This window comes from Schistocerca piceifrons, chromosome 4 (genome assembly GCF_021461385.2).
Source record: "Schistocerca piceifrons isolate TAMUIC-IGC-003096 chromosome 4, iqSchPice1.1, whole genome shotgun sequence".
Lineage (NCBI taxonomy): Eukaryota > Metazoa > Arthropoda > Insecta > Orthoptera > Acrididae > Schistocerca > Schistocerca piceifrons.
In genome coordinates this window covers 769,840,299-769,854,160 of record NC_060141.1, presented here as the reverse complement: position 1 = coordinate 769,854,160, position 13,862 = coordinate 769,840,299, and the positions used below count along the sequence as shown (strand labels likewise).

The 13,862-nt window shown below is 42.4% G+C and overlaps 1 protein-coding gene across 1 annotated transcript; it reads left to right on the top strand.

Annotated features, from left to right (window-relative positions):
- The first annotated feature begins 542 nt into the window (after positions 1–542).
- Positions 543–1,526, top strand: LOC124796162 (piggyBac transposable element-derived protein 4-like). The gene has a single exon (XM_047260253.1). It carries the CDS (start codon positions 543–545, stop codon positions 1,524–1,526), a length of 984 nt encoding a protein of 327 aa, XP_047116209.1.
- Positions 1,527–13,862: the final 12,336 nt, after the last annotated feature.

The following is a 13,862-nucleotide window of genomic DNA, read 5'->3' as shown; positions in this document are numbered from 1 at the left end:
CCGTCGGCCTCTGCATTGTCCGTGGTGAGAGGTAATGCCTGAAATTTGGTATTCTTGCAGACTTTTGACACTAAGGATTTCGAAATATTGAATTATCTAACGATTTCCGAAATGGAATACCGTATACGTCTAGTTCCAACCACCTGTCCAGGTTTAACCCTAGGACTCACTCTGGGGTCATAGGTGACCCCAGTCATCTTTACTATGGATAAAATACTATTTCTATTTCTTGTAAAAATCCAGAATTTTATGACTTTTACCACACAGTATTGTAGTTCTCTCACAAAAATTTTTAGAGCGCTTGACGCAACATTTAAATCAATAATTAACAAAAACTACTGTTGGGGTCAATTATGACCCCAGATAGATTATATGTAACATTCATAGAATGTATAGATTATCAACTATCAATCTCTTTCTTAGGTATTTTGAGTTGGTAACACTGAATTCAGGGGTTATTCAGGTGTTACTCAGAACTAACCTCAAACTGGAAGTTCGTTTGTACGTTCGTTGTACGTTTGTTGTTGCAGTGTAATTTCATCATGGATGGAATACGTTTTGCACCTGGCTATAGTGTAGAACAACCTATGGAAGACTTATTTCGTAGCAGTAGTGATTCAGAAGGTAGTGACGCCGAAGATGATGGAACAGAGACACAGGTAGACCAAAGTGATGAAATTTGTTTACATGAATTAGAAGAAAATGATATTCCTGCTGAAAATGATGACAGTGGAGAAGATGAAAGTGCAGTACTGGTAAGCAGGGGTCGGGATATTGCATGGAGTACAAAAGAACCATCAATTCGTAGATTTCCAATCCGCAACATACAACGATTTTCAGCAGGTATTCCTAGTACAGTTAGTGTTAGCTCAGCTGTTGACTGTTTCACTAATGAATTGCTGGATATAATAGTTCAGTTCACAAATCAACGACGAAATGAATTGAAAGTGTCTGAAAAATTAGTTGACTGGCGGGATACAGACAGATGCGAGCTTCTTTCGTTTTTAGGCTTGCTGATTCTGTATGGCGTACAGAAGAAGAAACCTATTGACGAATTTTGGGACTCTGAATATGGTACTCCTCTATTCCGTGCTACTATGTCGAGGAGGCGATATCAGGACATTCTGCGTTCACTTCGTTTTGACGACCGCATCACAAGACTTGAAATGAAAGAGAGGACTGGAAATAAGGCTGAAGCTGTACAGGAAATATTTGATTTGTTTGCCGTGCAATGTCAAACATCATTTATACCTTCCAGCAACATTACTGTTGATGAACATCTTTGCGTATACAGAGGTCGGTGCAGTTTCAAGGTCTACATTCCTTCAAAGCCAGGAAAGTATGGCATCAAGATATGGTGCGCAGTAGACTGTGAACATGGTTATCTGACAAATCTTCAAATGTACACTGGAAGGAGTGGTGATGTGAGAGAAGTGAATCAAGGCAAGAGAGTGGTCTTAGATTTAGTGTGTCTTCTGGCTGGCAGTGGTAGGAATATACCCACTGAATTTTTTCACGAGCTATGACCATGGCCAAGAATTGTTGAAAATGAAGTTGACACTTGTAGGTACTCTACGTTCTACAAGAAAAGAAGTCCCAAAAGAGTTTTTGCCTTCGAAAACTAGGGAAGAATGCACTACCAGATTTGCATACAGTGGTGAAACCCTATTAGTTTCGTATGTTCCAAAAAGAAATAAGGCTGTGCTACTCCTGTCAACACAACATCAATCATTTGAAGTGCCCAAAGAAAACAACTTGAAACGAAAACCAGAAGTAGTGTTGTATTACAACTCAACAAAATCAAGTGTTGATACGCTAGATCACGTGAGCTCTTACTATTCTGTGAAAAAGGGTACAAAACGTTGGCCATTAGCAGTATTTTATGATCTTGTCGATCTAGCTGCACTCAATGCCTACAGACTCTTCTGTGTTGCTGTTGAAAAAACAGAGAGACGTCTTTTTCTAATGAAGTTGGCCAAAGAAATGGCAAAGCCCCAAGTGGAACGTCGTTTGAGTTTACCACAAGCAAGGAACAAGGATATTATTAGCAGTATCAAACGGTGTGGATTTGATGATCTGTTAGACAATCAGAAGAGAAAGCGAGGCAGATGCTCCATTTGCCCCCGATCAAAGGACACAAAATACGGTTCAGCATGCAAAAAGCGTAACAAATTTGTTTGCAAGGAACATTCTGAAATAGTTACTACTTGCAAAATATGTGCAGATGACTATGGTACGGATTCCGGTTAGAATTATGTTTCCTGTTGAGTTGTTCATCACATTTTCTGTAAATCTGAAGCCATTGTGAAACATTTATGAGTGAAACAAATTATGACTTAGAGTGATATTGTAACTTCTGATATGTAATTACTCTTCCATATGTAATTTAATTCTACTATGTACATACCTGTTAAAAAAGCTGTGAAATGTGTCTAAATAATAAATCAAATGTAAACAAACAGTATTAAACGACAGTACGTTGTTCTCTGAATGATTAGTACACACAGTCAATTATATATTGATTGGGGTCATGTATGACCCCAGATGGAGTACTAGGGAAATTTTAGCAGAGTGAGTCCTAGGGTTAAAGTATTAACTCCCGAGTCTGGAACCGCGCGACCGCTACGGTCGCAGGTTCGAATCCTGCCTCGGGCATGGATGTGTGTGATGTCCTCAGGTTAGTTAGGTCTAAGTAGTTCTAAGTTCTAGGGGACTGATGACCTCAGATGTTAAGTCCCATAGTGCTCAGAACCATTTGAACCATATTAATTCCCGTCGCCCGTCCATAATCATGTCGGCAACATTTTCACAGGAATCAGCTGAGTACAAATGACAGATCCGCCAACGCACTGCCCTTTTATATCTTGTGCACGGAATACTACCGCCATCTGTATATCGCTTTACTATGACTTTTGTCAGCTCAGTCTATGCGTGTAAGTCTGTCCTACCTCATAATACATGTAGATGACGGCTGATACTGTAGTCTCTGTCTTCGCTGATTTTGCTACGAATGAATGGCCTGGTGTCTGTCTTAATTATACGCGAAAAGCACAAAAATGATTAGTGACGCTCTTGGTCGACAAATTGGCTTGAAAAAAAATAGGTTTGCTGTAAAGTAGGATAAATCGAAAGAACTAATGCTTAATCCTGTTGACGTGATCCTTTTTACCAGCTTCACCGAGCGTCGTTTTAAAGCTACAAGCAAATCCTGAATCATTTTAAAGGTTATGTTCTTGAATCCAGGCTCGAGCAACGATGACATGACTAATGTGTTAATACGTTCAGTTGCTAGCAATCGCTTTGATATTTCCGTTGTGATGCTATTCTTCAGATTATTACCAGCAGCCTATTGGTAGCATGCCAGATATTTTGGTATTCAATATTCTACTTATAGGTATTATTCTGCTCTTGCAACGTACTTTTCTAAGCAAGTTTCAGGAGTAGCCACTAAAATAATACAGACCCAGCATATCACAAACATCTGCAATATCTACGGCTGTTAGCTCGTGTTGTGCTCTGGCATGGCAGTTAATGATGTTAGTCACTGGACACACCTGCAAATGCTTTTAGTGATATACGGCATTGAATTTCATCTAGTGGACACTTCTGCAATTAATACGAGGTCTGATTCACTTCTGAGCTCTCCAATTGCTACCAGATTTTGTTTAACCCACATCAGTAATCAGGCAGTCTGTCAGACTTTTCTTTTAGTACCAAATTGAGCATGTCTACCGAAAAACGATATTAGACATTTTCTTCCAAATGGTGTTTTGCTCTTCTAACCACCGCTTTGACGTCGTATATGTTCAGAAAGTGGCTGGTTTAAATGACAAATAGAATTACTGACATTGGTAACAAGTAACCTGTTACCTCAATAACACCGTCTAGATAATACTCGCACATCGCACCCCGGAAAGAAAAGTGACAAAAACAGCATTTTTAGTTTGCCACTGAAAACACTTGTGAAATGCCTCAACGTGCACGAAAAATGTAGTGGAATTAACTGCCAGCAATATTTACTTGAAATTTCAAGGAAGCATGTATTACATGAGTGTAAGGTTTGTACAATTAATTATTTACGTACAGTTTTCTCATGTTTTGCATTTTTGAGTTGTGTCGCTGGGGTGCGGTATGTCTTTACTCATCCCTTCGTTTCGGCTTTTGCCATTATTAGACCAAAATTTAGTCGGTGGTTGCAAACGAAGGTTGTGTCAGTATCAGTAACAGATTGGTTTTATTGATACTGACACTGAACCTTGTTTTGCAAGCACCGACAAAAATATGGTCTGATGACGGCAATAGCGGAAACGACATTATAAATAAGGACGTGTGTTAGAAGAATTAGACGATTTTATTCACAGTATGCACAATTATTGACTATGACATCGATACTACGATGTTTCACAGACTTCGGTATCGACCAATATTTTGTAAATTTCTGTAAACACCACTCATCTGTCCTCACGACTGACTGTAAAAACGAAATCTATTGTCACGTACGCTACGGAACGATCTCGATACCACAAAGGTAGGGGTGCGATGGTACATAAGGGCTACCGCACAGGAACAATTCTCTTCGTGTAGTTAATTAGTCCAAATCGTTCTAATCTATTCTAGTCTTGGTGGCTACGAGCTAATTTCTCAGATTCGTCTTGTTTCTTCTTCTCGTGCTACGAAAGACTGACGCTCATTAAAATCTGCAAAGTGCTCTGCAACTTTTAGGACGTGGATGTGAGCCAAAGACGATTCACATACTTGGTCAAGCCACGATCACGACAACCGCCTCCAGGATCCTCTGACGGTGGAGTTCTCCACTGTGTGGGCCCTAGAAGACATCTCAGGTGAAGCGGTTAGACAAGAAAAATTTACCTTCAGAGGTCCTGACCCTCGTCGCTGTCCACTAAGAAGATAGCCGTCGCTTCTGAGAGCATTTGGTCCTTCACCTGCTGCTCCGGTGTGGCTCCCAGAGTTCTGTAAGCACACCCCGCCATCCGCCAATCACCGTCGACCTACCAGGGAGCTACTTAACGCCACAGGTGGTGGTGGCTTCAGTGCTCACTTGTGAATGACGTGTCAAACATCGATGTCTGTCCAAGTCAAGCCCGTTTAAATCAAGCGAGCAGTGCTCATCAAATACAAGGGTCGTTAAATACGTAATGCACCACACTTTTTTTTCTCGGGCAGTTTCGGTTTAAAACATGTGGAATTTGTTGCAGGACATGTACGCGCCGAACCATCTTCAGTCCGAAAAAAGAGCATCACCTGTTTGTATCGCTTCAACTTACTATCGATTTTCATGTGCTAGAAGAATGTAGAGATTCAGTTGTTTATATACACGCCTGGAAATTGAAATAAGAACACCGTGAATTCATTGTCCCAGGAAGGGGAAACTTTATTGACACATTCCTGGGGTCCGATACATCACATGATCACACTGACAGAACCACAGGCACATAGACACAGGCAACAGAGCATGCACAATGTCGGCACTAGTACAGTGTATATCCACCTTTCGCAGCAATGCAGGCTGCTATTCTCCCATGGAGACGATCGTAGAGATGCTGGATGTAGTCCTGTGGAACGGCTTGCCATGCCATTTCCACCTGGCGCCTCAGTTGGACCAGCGTTCGTGCTGGACGTGCAGACCGCGTGAGACGACGCTTCATCCAGTCCCAAACATGCTCAATTGGGGACAGATCCGGAGATCTTGCTGGCCAGGGTAGTTGACTTACACCTTCTAGAGCACGTTGGGTGGCACGGGATACATGCGGATGTGCATTGTCCTGTTTGGATGTACCGTGCACTATTCAGTGTCCCCTCGACGATCACCACTGGTGTACGGCCAGTGTAGGAGATCGCTCCCCACACCATGATGCCGGGTGTTGGCCCTGTGTGCCTCGGTCGTGTGCAGTCCTGATTGTGGCGCTCACCTGCACGGCGCCAAACACGCATACGACCATCATTGGCACCAAGGCAGAAGCGACTCTCATCGCTGAAGACGACACGTCTCCATTCGTCCCTGCATTCGCGCCTGTCGCGACACCACTGGAGGCGGGCTGCACGATGTTGGGGCGTGAGCGGAAGACGGCCTAACGGTGTGCGGGACCGTAGCCCACCTTCATGGAGACGGTTGCGAATGGTCCTCGCCGATACCCCAGGAGCAACAGTGTCCCTAATTTGCTGGGAAGTGGCGGTGCGGTCCCCTACGGCACTGCGTAGGATCCTACGGTCTTGGCGTGCATCCGTGCGTCGCTGCGGTCCGGTCCCAGGTCGACGGGCACGTGCACCTTCCGCCGACCACTGGCGACAACATCGATGTACTGTGGAGACCTCACGCCCCACGTGTTGAGCAATTCGGCGGTACGTCCACCCGGCCTCCCGCATGCCCACTATACGCCCTCGCTCAAAGTCCGTCAACTGCACATACGGTTCACGTCCACGCTGTCGCGGTATGCTACCAGTGTTAAAGACTGCAATGGAGCTCCGTATGCCACGGCAAACTGGCTGACACTGACGGCGGCGGTGCACAAATGCTGCGCAGCTAGCGCCATTCGACGGCCAACACCGCGGTTCGTGGTGTGTCCGCTGTGCCGTGCGTGTGATCATTGCTTGTACAGCCCTCTCGCATGTCCGGAGCAAGTATGGTGGGTCTGACACACCGGTGTCAATGTGTTCTTTTTTCCATTTCCAGGAGTGTAGTTTTCTTAAATTTTTGTGTTAAATATTTTAGATATGTGACACTTGATGGTCGAGAAAATCTGTGTCCTGTCAAGTCAGCGAGTGTGCAACGCCCAGTCGATTGCTGAATCGCGGCGTGCGGCAAAGGTATCGACTACGATGCAGCTGGCCACTACGGATATTTGCCGGCGACTGCAAAGAAGAAATACTTACTGTTAAAGGCAGAATTAGCGTGATATGTTTGTTCGCAGAGAATGGTTCTCGGCTTGTCCTTTGATAATTTCAGGAGTAATACCCGAGTATCGCTCGAGTGATCCTCGAGAGAGATTATCTCAAGAGTGTGATGAGATCGGCTCACACGTACGATACTTGAACTAGTCTGCAACGCAGATCGAACTTAAATGTGTTTCCCTAAACCGTTTCAGGCAAATGCCGGGATGGTTCCTTTGAAAGGGCACGGCCGATTTCCTTCCCAATCCTTCCCTAACCCGAGCTTGCGCTCCGTCTCTAATGACCTCGTTCTCGACGGGACGTTAAACACTACCCACCACCACCACTTAAATGTGTTCAAAGCAGTTCTAAGTCCTATAGAAAGGTATTTTGAGAAGATTATCGGCTTACGTAGGAAATGATTATTCTGTCGATTTTTAGTAGACTCCAGGTATAGGAAAAGCTCCGATTTCTTGAAGCGTGAGGTTAGTTTCTCCTAGATGTGATTAATGGCGCGGTGTGCTGCTTAATAGACACGCGATGGTAAGCGAACCGTGTTTCAATATTTTTGTGTATTTCAATAATTTTGTGCGTGTGTGTATGTGTGTTGGGGGGGGGGGGGGGGGGTGCATGTCAAGAGACGTGCGTGTTCACGCGAAGTCGTTTAGTTGTTTTTCCGTTGAGGATTTAAGCATGCACTAAGGGATAGTAGCGTTGCATTGTATTATTGTGGTTGTATAGGTGTACGCAAGCACTAAGGAGTAGTGACTTAGCGATATTTGGGTCAGGTATTGTGTGACTTCAGCGTGAGCGTCTCAATATAGTAAATTCCAGAAATCTCGTCGGATGCACTGAATTTGTAGTCTATATTAAAGAGAAAGGGCGTCATGAGCAATAGTTATTTATTTAGAAACAATTGAAAGTTTATTGAGAATGTGATAGCTTTTCCATTTGGCCTTGAACGACAAAATAAAGAACCATTTAAAGGAGAACACGCTAATTCTCTCTGAAAGAGAGAATCGACTGCTGTGTTTTGAATTTTATGTATTAGTGAGACCCTGAAGTCAATGCCTGAAGTGGTTAAACTTTGATTATTTTAGTTCATATAGGTCAAAAGTGGCGGTGACACTCATGTTTTTTGTTTCACTTTTTTCTATTACATTTCCGCCTCGTGGGATTTTGAATAGATAACCTGCACTGGAGAAATATAAAGCGCTGACTTGTAGCTGTAGATTTAATTACAGGAAATAAAAAAAAAGTTTTAAACTGGAAAAGTCAGTACCCGACTTGTCTTTCACCCCCAAACTATTTCAGAAAGAAAAACATAATAAAAGATTTATTTGGAAGCAGACTAATATTTGGAATGTGCCTTTTCGGAATAAAGTAAATCCGAAGGCCAGTGAAGTAAGAGACTGGAATGCTGGTAAAAAGCAATGCTCAAAGAAATTAAAGAAAAATAATAGTATTTTTCAGTGAACGACTTGTAACGAAAAGAAAGATTTTATTTTACAGTTTCGTCTTGATCACATAAATTTTTACATTTGACTATGACCGGTTTCGGCTACTGCCATCTTCAGATGTATGTAGTATCAACGTCAAAATAAACATGCAGGTACATAGTAAGTGCTTACTGTGTACCTACATGTTTAGTTTGACGATGATACTACATCAGAATATTTTATGATCTGAAGATCGCAGTAGCCGAAACCGGTCGTAGTGAAATGTAAAAATTTATGTGATCAAGACGGACCTGTAAAATAAAGTGCCAAAATTTGATCACAGACTCATTTTCAGACTTTATGTCTTCAATTGAAAAGAAAGATAATTAATCTTTTGACAGGGAAAGCTAGTTTGCGTGTTATGGAAAAGGAAATAATTATAAACGTAAAGTTAGTTCACTTAATTCTGCAAAGTTGAGATTAACGACATAGTTTATTATCATAAAATTTCAATAGAGTCAAGGATATTGTTGTAGCAAGGCGCTACTTATAGACGTTATCGTTGATTGACAACGAGACATAAACAGTATAAAATTATATCTTTGCCTTGTGAACGTATTCTTCAGTATAGGTTGCTGTTATTGGTAGAGTAAATGCATCATTCCTACTCGCCGTAGACTCTCGCATTTAATATTTTTCTGGTGATTGATACTAGCTTTGATGGTAGTTTATCTCTCAAACCTAGTCAACCCTGATAATCAGATGCGTTGTAATTAATATCCAGATAGCTATCACTGATCCTATTATACCAAACATTCTAACTTTTGACCTGACGACGACAATCGTGTAAACGAAGTGATGAATCAAGGCATCTGTTATACGATCTAGACGGTTTTATTCGCAATATTCACAAACTTCTTGGCAGACTAACACTGTGTGCCGGACCGAGTTTTAATCTGCCAGGAAGTTTAATATCGGCGCACACTCCGCTGCAGAGTGAAAATCTCATTCTTATTCACAATGACACGATGATCGCGGACTGATTCAGGAAAAAATTTATGGTAAGTTCCTAGGGGACCAAAGTACCGAGGTCATCGGTCCCTAGGCTTACACGCTACGTAATCTATCTTCGCTAAGGACAACATATACACACACACACCCATGACTGCAGGAGGAGTCGTACCTCAGACGGGGGAAGCTCCGCGAACCGTGGCAAGACGCCTGAGACCATGCGGCTACCCCGAGCGGCGGATGATTCAGGAAATGTATTTTTTTTTCATTAATAAGTAACATCGTTTAATCGAAGACGATATTTTGTCTTTAACATCGATATTACCGTGTTTCACAAATATCAGTATCTTTATTGAAATACCAATGTTTAAACATCAAACGTCAACAGTTTGTAAATATCTATGATTATCGCACATCGCTCCACATGACAGACTGGAAAACAAAACCCGTAAGGCAGACGCTACCAAACGCTTTCGCTACCACAGAGGTACGAATGAGACGGTAAACGAAGGTGACGAAAGATTTCACTCTGGAGCACTTCTGTTCATATACCTAATTTTCCAAGTTCGTTTTATTCTTCTAGCCTTTGCGGCTAAGAGCACATTTCTCACATTCGTCTGGTGTCTGCTTCTCATGCTACGAAGGGCTGACGCTCATTAAAATCTGCAGATAACGCAGATAACGGATGTGAGGCAAAGAAGATTCACGCAGCTGATTAAGCCAGGAAAACGGTCTCCACAACCCTCCGGCGGTGGAATCCTCCACTGTGCTGGCTCGAGACAAGATCTGAGGTGATGCGATTAGTCCCCGCTATCGTTTACCTGACACCCATCTCCCACCAATAACGAGACACTCGGCTCGTCTGTCAGCATTAAGCCCTTTACTTGCCGCTCTGCTGTGGTTGTAAGCACGCTCCGCCAGTCGCCGCCGACCTGCCGGGGAGCTACTTAATGCCGAAATATTGGCTCACGCGTCTATTATAAGCACATCATACACGTTCGTCCAAGGGAAACACGCATAAATTAACAGAGCTCTGCTCCTCAAATCTCTTGGGCTTCCTTATCGATGGGAATCGTCATCACAGTACGGGTAAGTTGGTAAATGAGGTGGTTGTGTTATCATAGCTGTCAGTTTGCTTTGGAATCCATTCCTTTCTAGCTTGATTTGCTCTCCCTCACGCTCAAAAGTATGTTTGGAATCTGCTATTTCACGTTAAATTGCAAACGCTTTCTATAATGAATTTACACTAGCTCCTGGAAAATACAGGGGTCACTGCTGCACTTTCCTGTGATCAGTTACATTGTCATTTCAGTCCTATTAACCTAAAGCATCTTGCTCGAGCTTACCATTGAAGTTTCAACTTGAAATTCATCCTTCCTGAGTTTGAATTACGCATTGTGTTTGTCACTTGTTTGGTCTGGGTGTCGACGTGTGCGCCAGCTGCAAAACGCGGGAGCTATGCGTATATGCTAGCGTGAGAAAGCGGCGATCTTTTGAGAGATGCTAAAAACTTTGAGACCAAGTCAGCAAATCGGAACGTGAGGCGGTACTTTCGACACGTTCCGGCCACGTGGATTGGAGCAGACAATGCTGCTCTTCTTCTTGGATGATCTTCGCTCGGTGGTGAAGATGTGCTGACTCTTCACATCGTATATCAAGCAGTAATTCAGTCCCCTGTCTAGTGTCCAAGATGGAAGCTTTTGACCAGCACACGTTGATGCAATGCTGTGATAATCCGCACGCATTGCGCTATTTCATTTCGAATTAACCTTACAGGATTATCGAGGTTTGGTAAAATCCTCACTCTCTCGGGCTACTCTCCATGTGATAACTTAGTGTGCTAAATGTTGGTTTCTGTTCAGTTAAGCCCTTGCTCTGCAGGATGATTGCGTGATGATATTAAAAATTGTCAGAGATTTTGGAAAAGGGTAACTGTATCAGTTTGAGGTAAGTGATCCTGGTCCGGAAACAACCCAGTCGGAAGTTATAGGCAAAAATCCTTCCAACACCTCTGACAGCGAAATAGATGTTTTCGTATTGTTGTTTAGGATTGTAAGGTAGGCAACGCTGGGAGGTGGTAGCACGAGCCAAAACAAGAAAAAAGAAAGTTCAGTAAACATGGGCTCTAAAATGCATAGCTTTAGAGGTGTGAGCATTTGGTCAGTAGAAGGTACGTGTTTCACGATATCTAAGATGAACGAGTCCTTATAGCTCTTAAGGTACGCATTTTAAAGTCCATGGTTTCTGGACTTTCTTTCTTGTTTGTCGTTGCAACAACTGTACCGGTATATGTGATCCACTGTCAGAGATATCAGAACGATTTCCGCTTAAAACTGTCGACTTCGTCGTTTCCGGACCAGGGTCCCTTACCTCAAATTGATATATTTACCCTTCTCCAACATTCCTGGAAGTTTTTTATCATCATCATGGAATCACCCTGTATAGCAAGTGTGATCCGAAATCCGTTTCAGCAGCAGGCATCCTAAACTTACAGTCAGCTTATGTAACTTTAAGTGATGTGTTTATTCTATATGGAATAGCGTTTTCGTAATGTGGTTACGAGATGCAGTATAGAAAGCAATTAAAGTCAATCTGTTTCAGTGTGTGAGAGCAGCCTCCAGATTAAAAATTTTTAATCGATTCCTTGTTCAGTTATAGTATCTACAAATTTAATTTACCTACAGACATTCATTAACCTACTTCGCCTTTTCGTCTGAACGACAAACATGGCGCGTGTTGCAACATCCATATTAGAATTTTGATAGAAATCGCTCATCGAGCTCATAAAATCCATCGAGTCTGGTACATGTGGGACACATTAAACTAGCCTGTTCGCTTTGAACTGATGTTTTGTATGTGATTTTCAGATCGTCTGGTAAGTCTGGCGCTGATGCAGTTTCTACGAGGTGTTCAGGCTGCGGAGACGAACGATTAACTTTTATTAATGTTGTTCCACTGGCAGAAATTTTCAGGTTAAGCACTAATGGACAACTGATATTAAGGCACACTTCTTTCGGATTTTACAGAATTCATTTATGTGCTATTCGTTACGTTTTGAGATAGGAAAATTAGGTGCTCATAGTTTAAAATTTACGTTTAGTCTTCAGAAAGGTATCAATACTAACTGAGTTTTCCACCTATTTTTGCGCTTCTCCATAAGCTTTCTATGCCTGTCACTATTGAATCCAGATCACTTTATCCTCGAAAGACTTGCACCAGGCGAACGGTCTATCCGACGGGAAGCCTTAGCCACACGGTATTATTATAAACATCTGAGAGACCTGTCAACAAGAGCTGAAGTGGTTCACATCAGGGGTGTACCTAAAGCATCACGCAGTAGGAGCATCGTTGGCATGTTGTTACTTGTCACTGGTCAGCCTGGGATTTTATCCTATAAATCAGATTTTTTGGTATTGACTAAGGTGCTATTCCCACGCTAAAACCGGACAATGTTCCCTCCAAAAGAATTCCAGCATCATGCTTAGTCCTGTCATTAGCACTTTGCTCTTCCAGAGTGAAAGACATAAATATATGATTATTTCAATTAACGTCATAATTAGAAGTACGAACATGAAAAATAAAATACTTCATACCAATTCATTTTCGAACACAGGGTGGGGTGGGATATACGGTGTTGTTTATAAGTACCTCCGGGGTTTCAGAAGATAACTGTGGTAAAACAACAAGACACACAGCAAACAGTGCATAGAGATTCTCTCCAACTTTATGACTCACATTACAGGTGCTTGATGTGGGCACCGAAATTGATGCAGCAAACGTCAATTCATGAGAGCACTTCTTTAACACCAATTCTCCAGAAAGATGCGACGGCAGCCCGCTTTGCGTATCTGTTGATTGGGTTGCCTATCCGTAAGTGTTAACTACTTCGATGCAGAGCGGTTTGGAGGAGACGGTTAACAATGAAACTTGAAGACAGAACAGCCTACAGTTGCAAGCAATAATTCTAAGAATTCAGCAAACCATTAGTTGTCATCCCTTTATCAATCGGACATTAACACACAGAATTAACGTGAAGCAAGATTCCCACAGGTTCTCTAATAACCTATCGTGTGCAACAAGTCCGAATGGTAGCGAAAGGGTTAATTTTCTGATACCTTTCCCAGGATCGTGCAAAACTCGTATCCCATAGGATTGCACAGTGTCTCAGTGCAGTGAGAGAACAAACCAGTATAAAAGATATCAGGCGTTACGTTTAGCAGATGCGATTAGTGTTACCGTTACAGAAAAAGGAACATTTTGACGAAAGGGCGGTAGTATGTAGCAAAACAGAGAATCAGGAGTTGCCGATTCTAAAATGAGACGGACACTTTACGTTCGATTTGATGATACTTTGTACTTTAAGTGCGTGTGTATGGTTTAACGCAGGCAGCCAGATGATGGGAGCTTGACTCTTGAAACTCGTAGCTGTGGATAACATTCTTCAGAATTGTGTACTGTATGCTGAATAACACTTGAAAAATAATCACGGAGGTCCTTTTGAGTGATTCGTCGCGGTTCTAACTA

Excerpts from the sequence above, each read along its gene's own strand:
- LOC124796162 (XM_047260253.1), top strand. The coding sequence starts at position 543 with ATGGATGGAATACGTTTTGCACCTGGCTATAGTGTAGAACAACCTATG.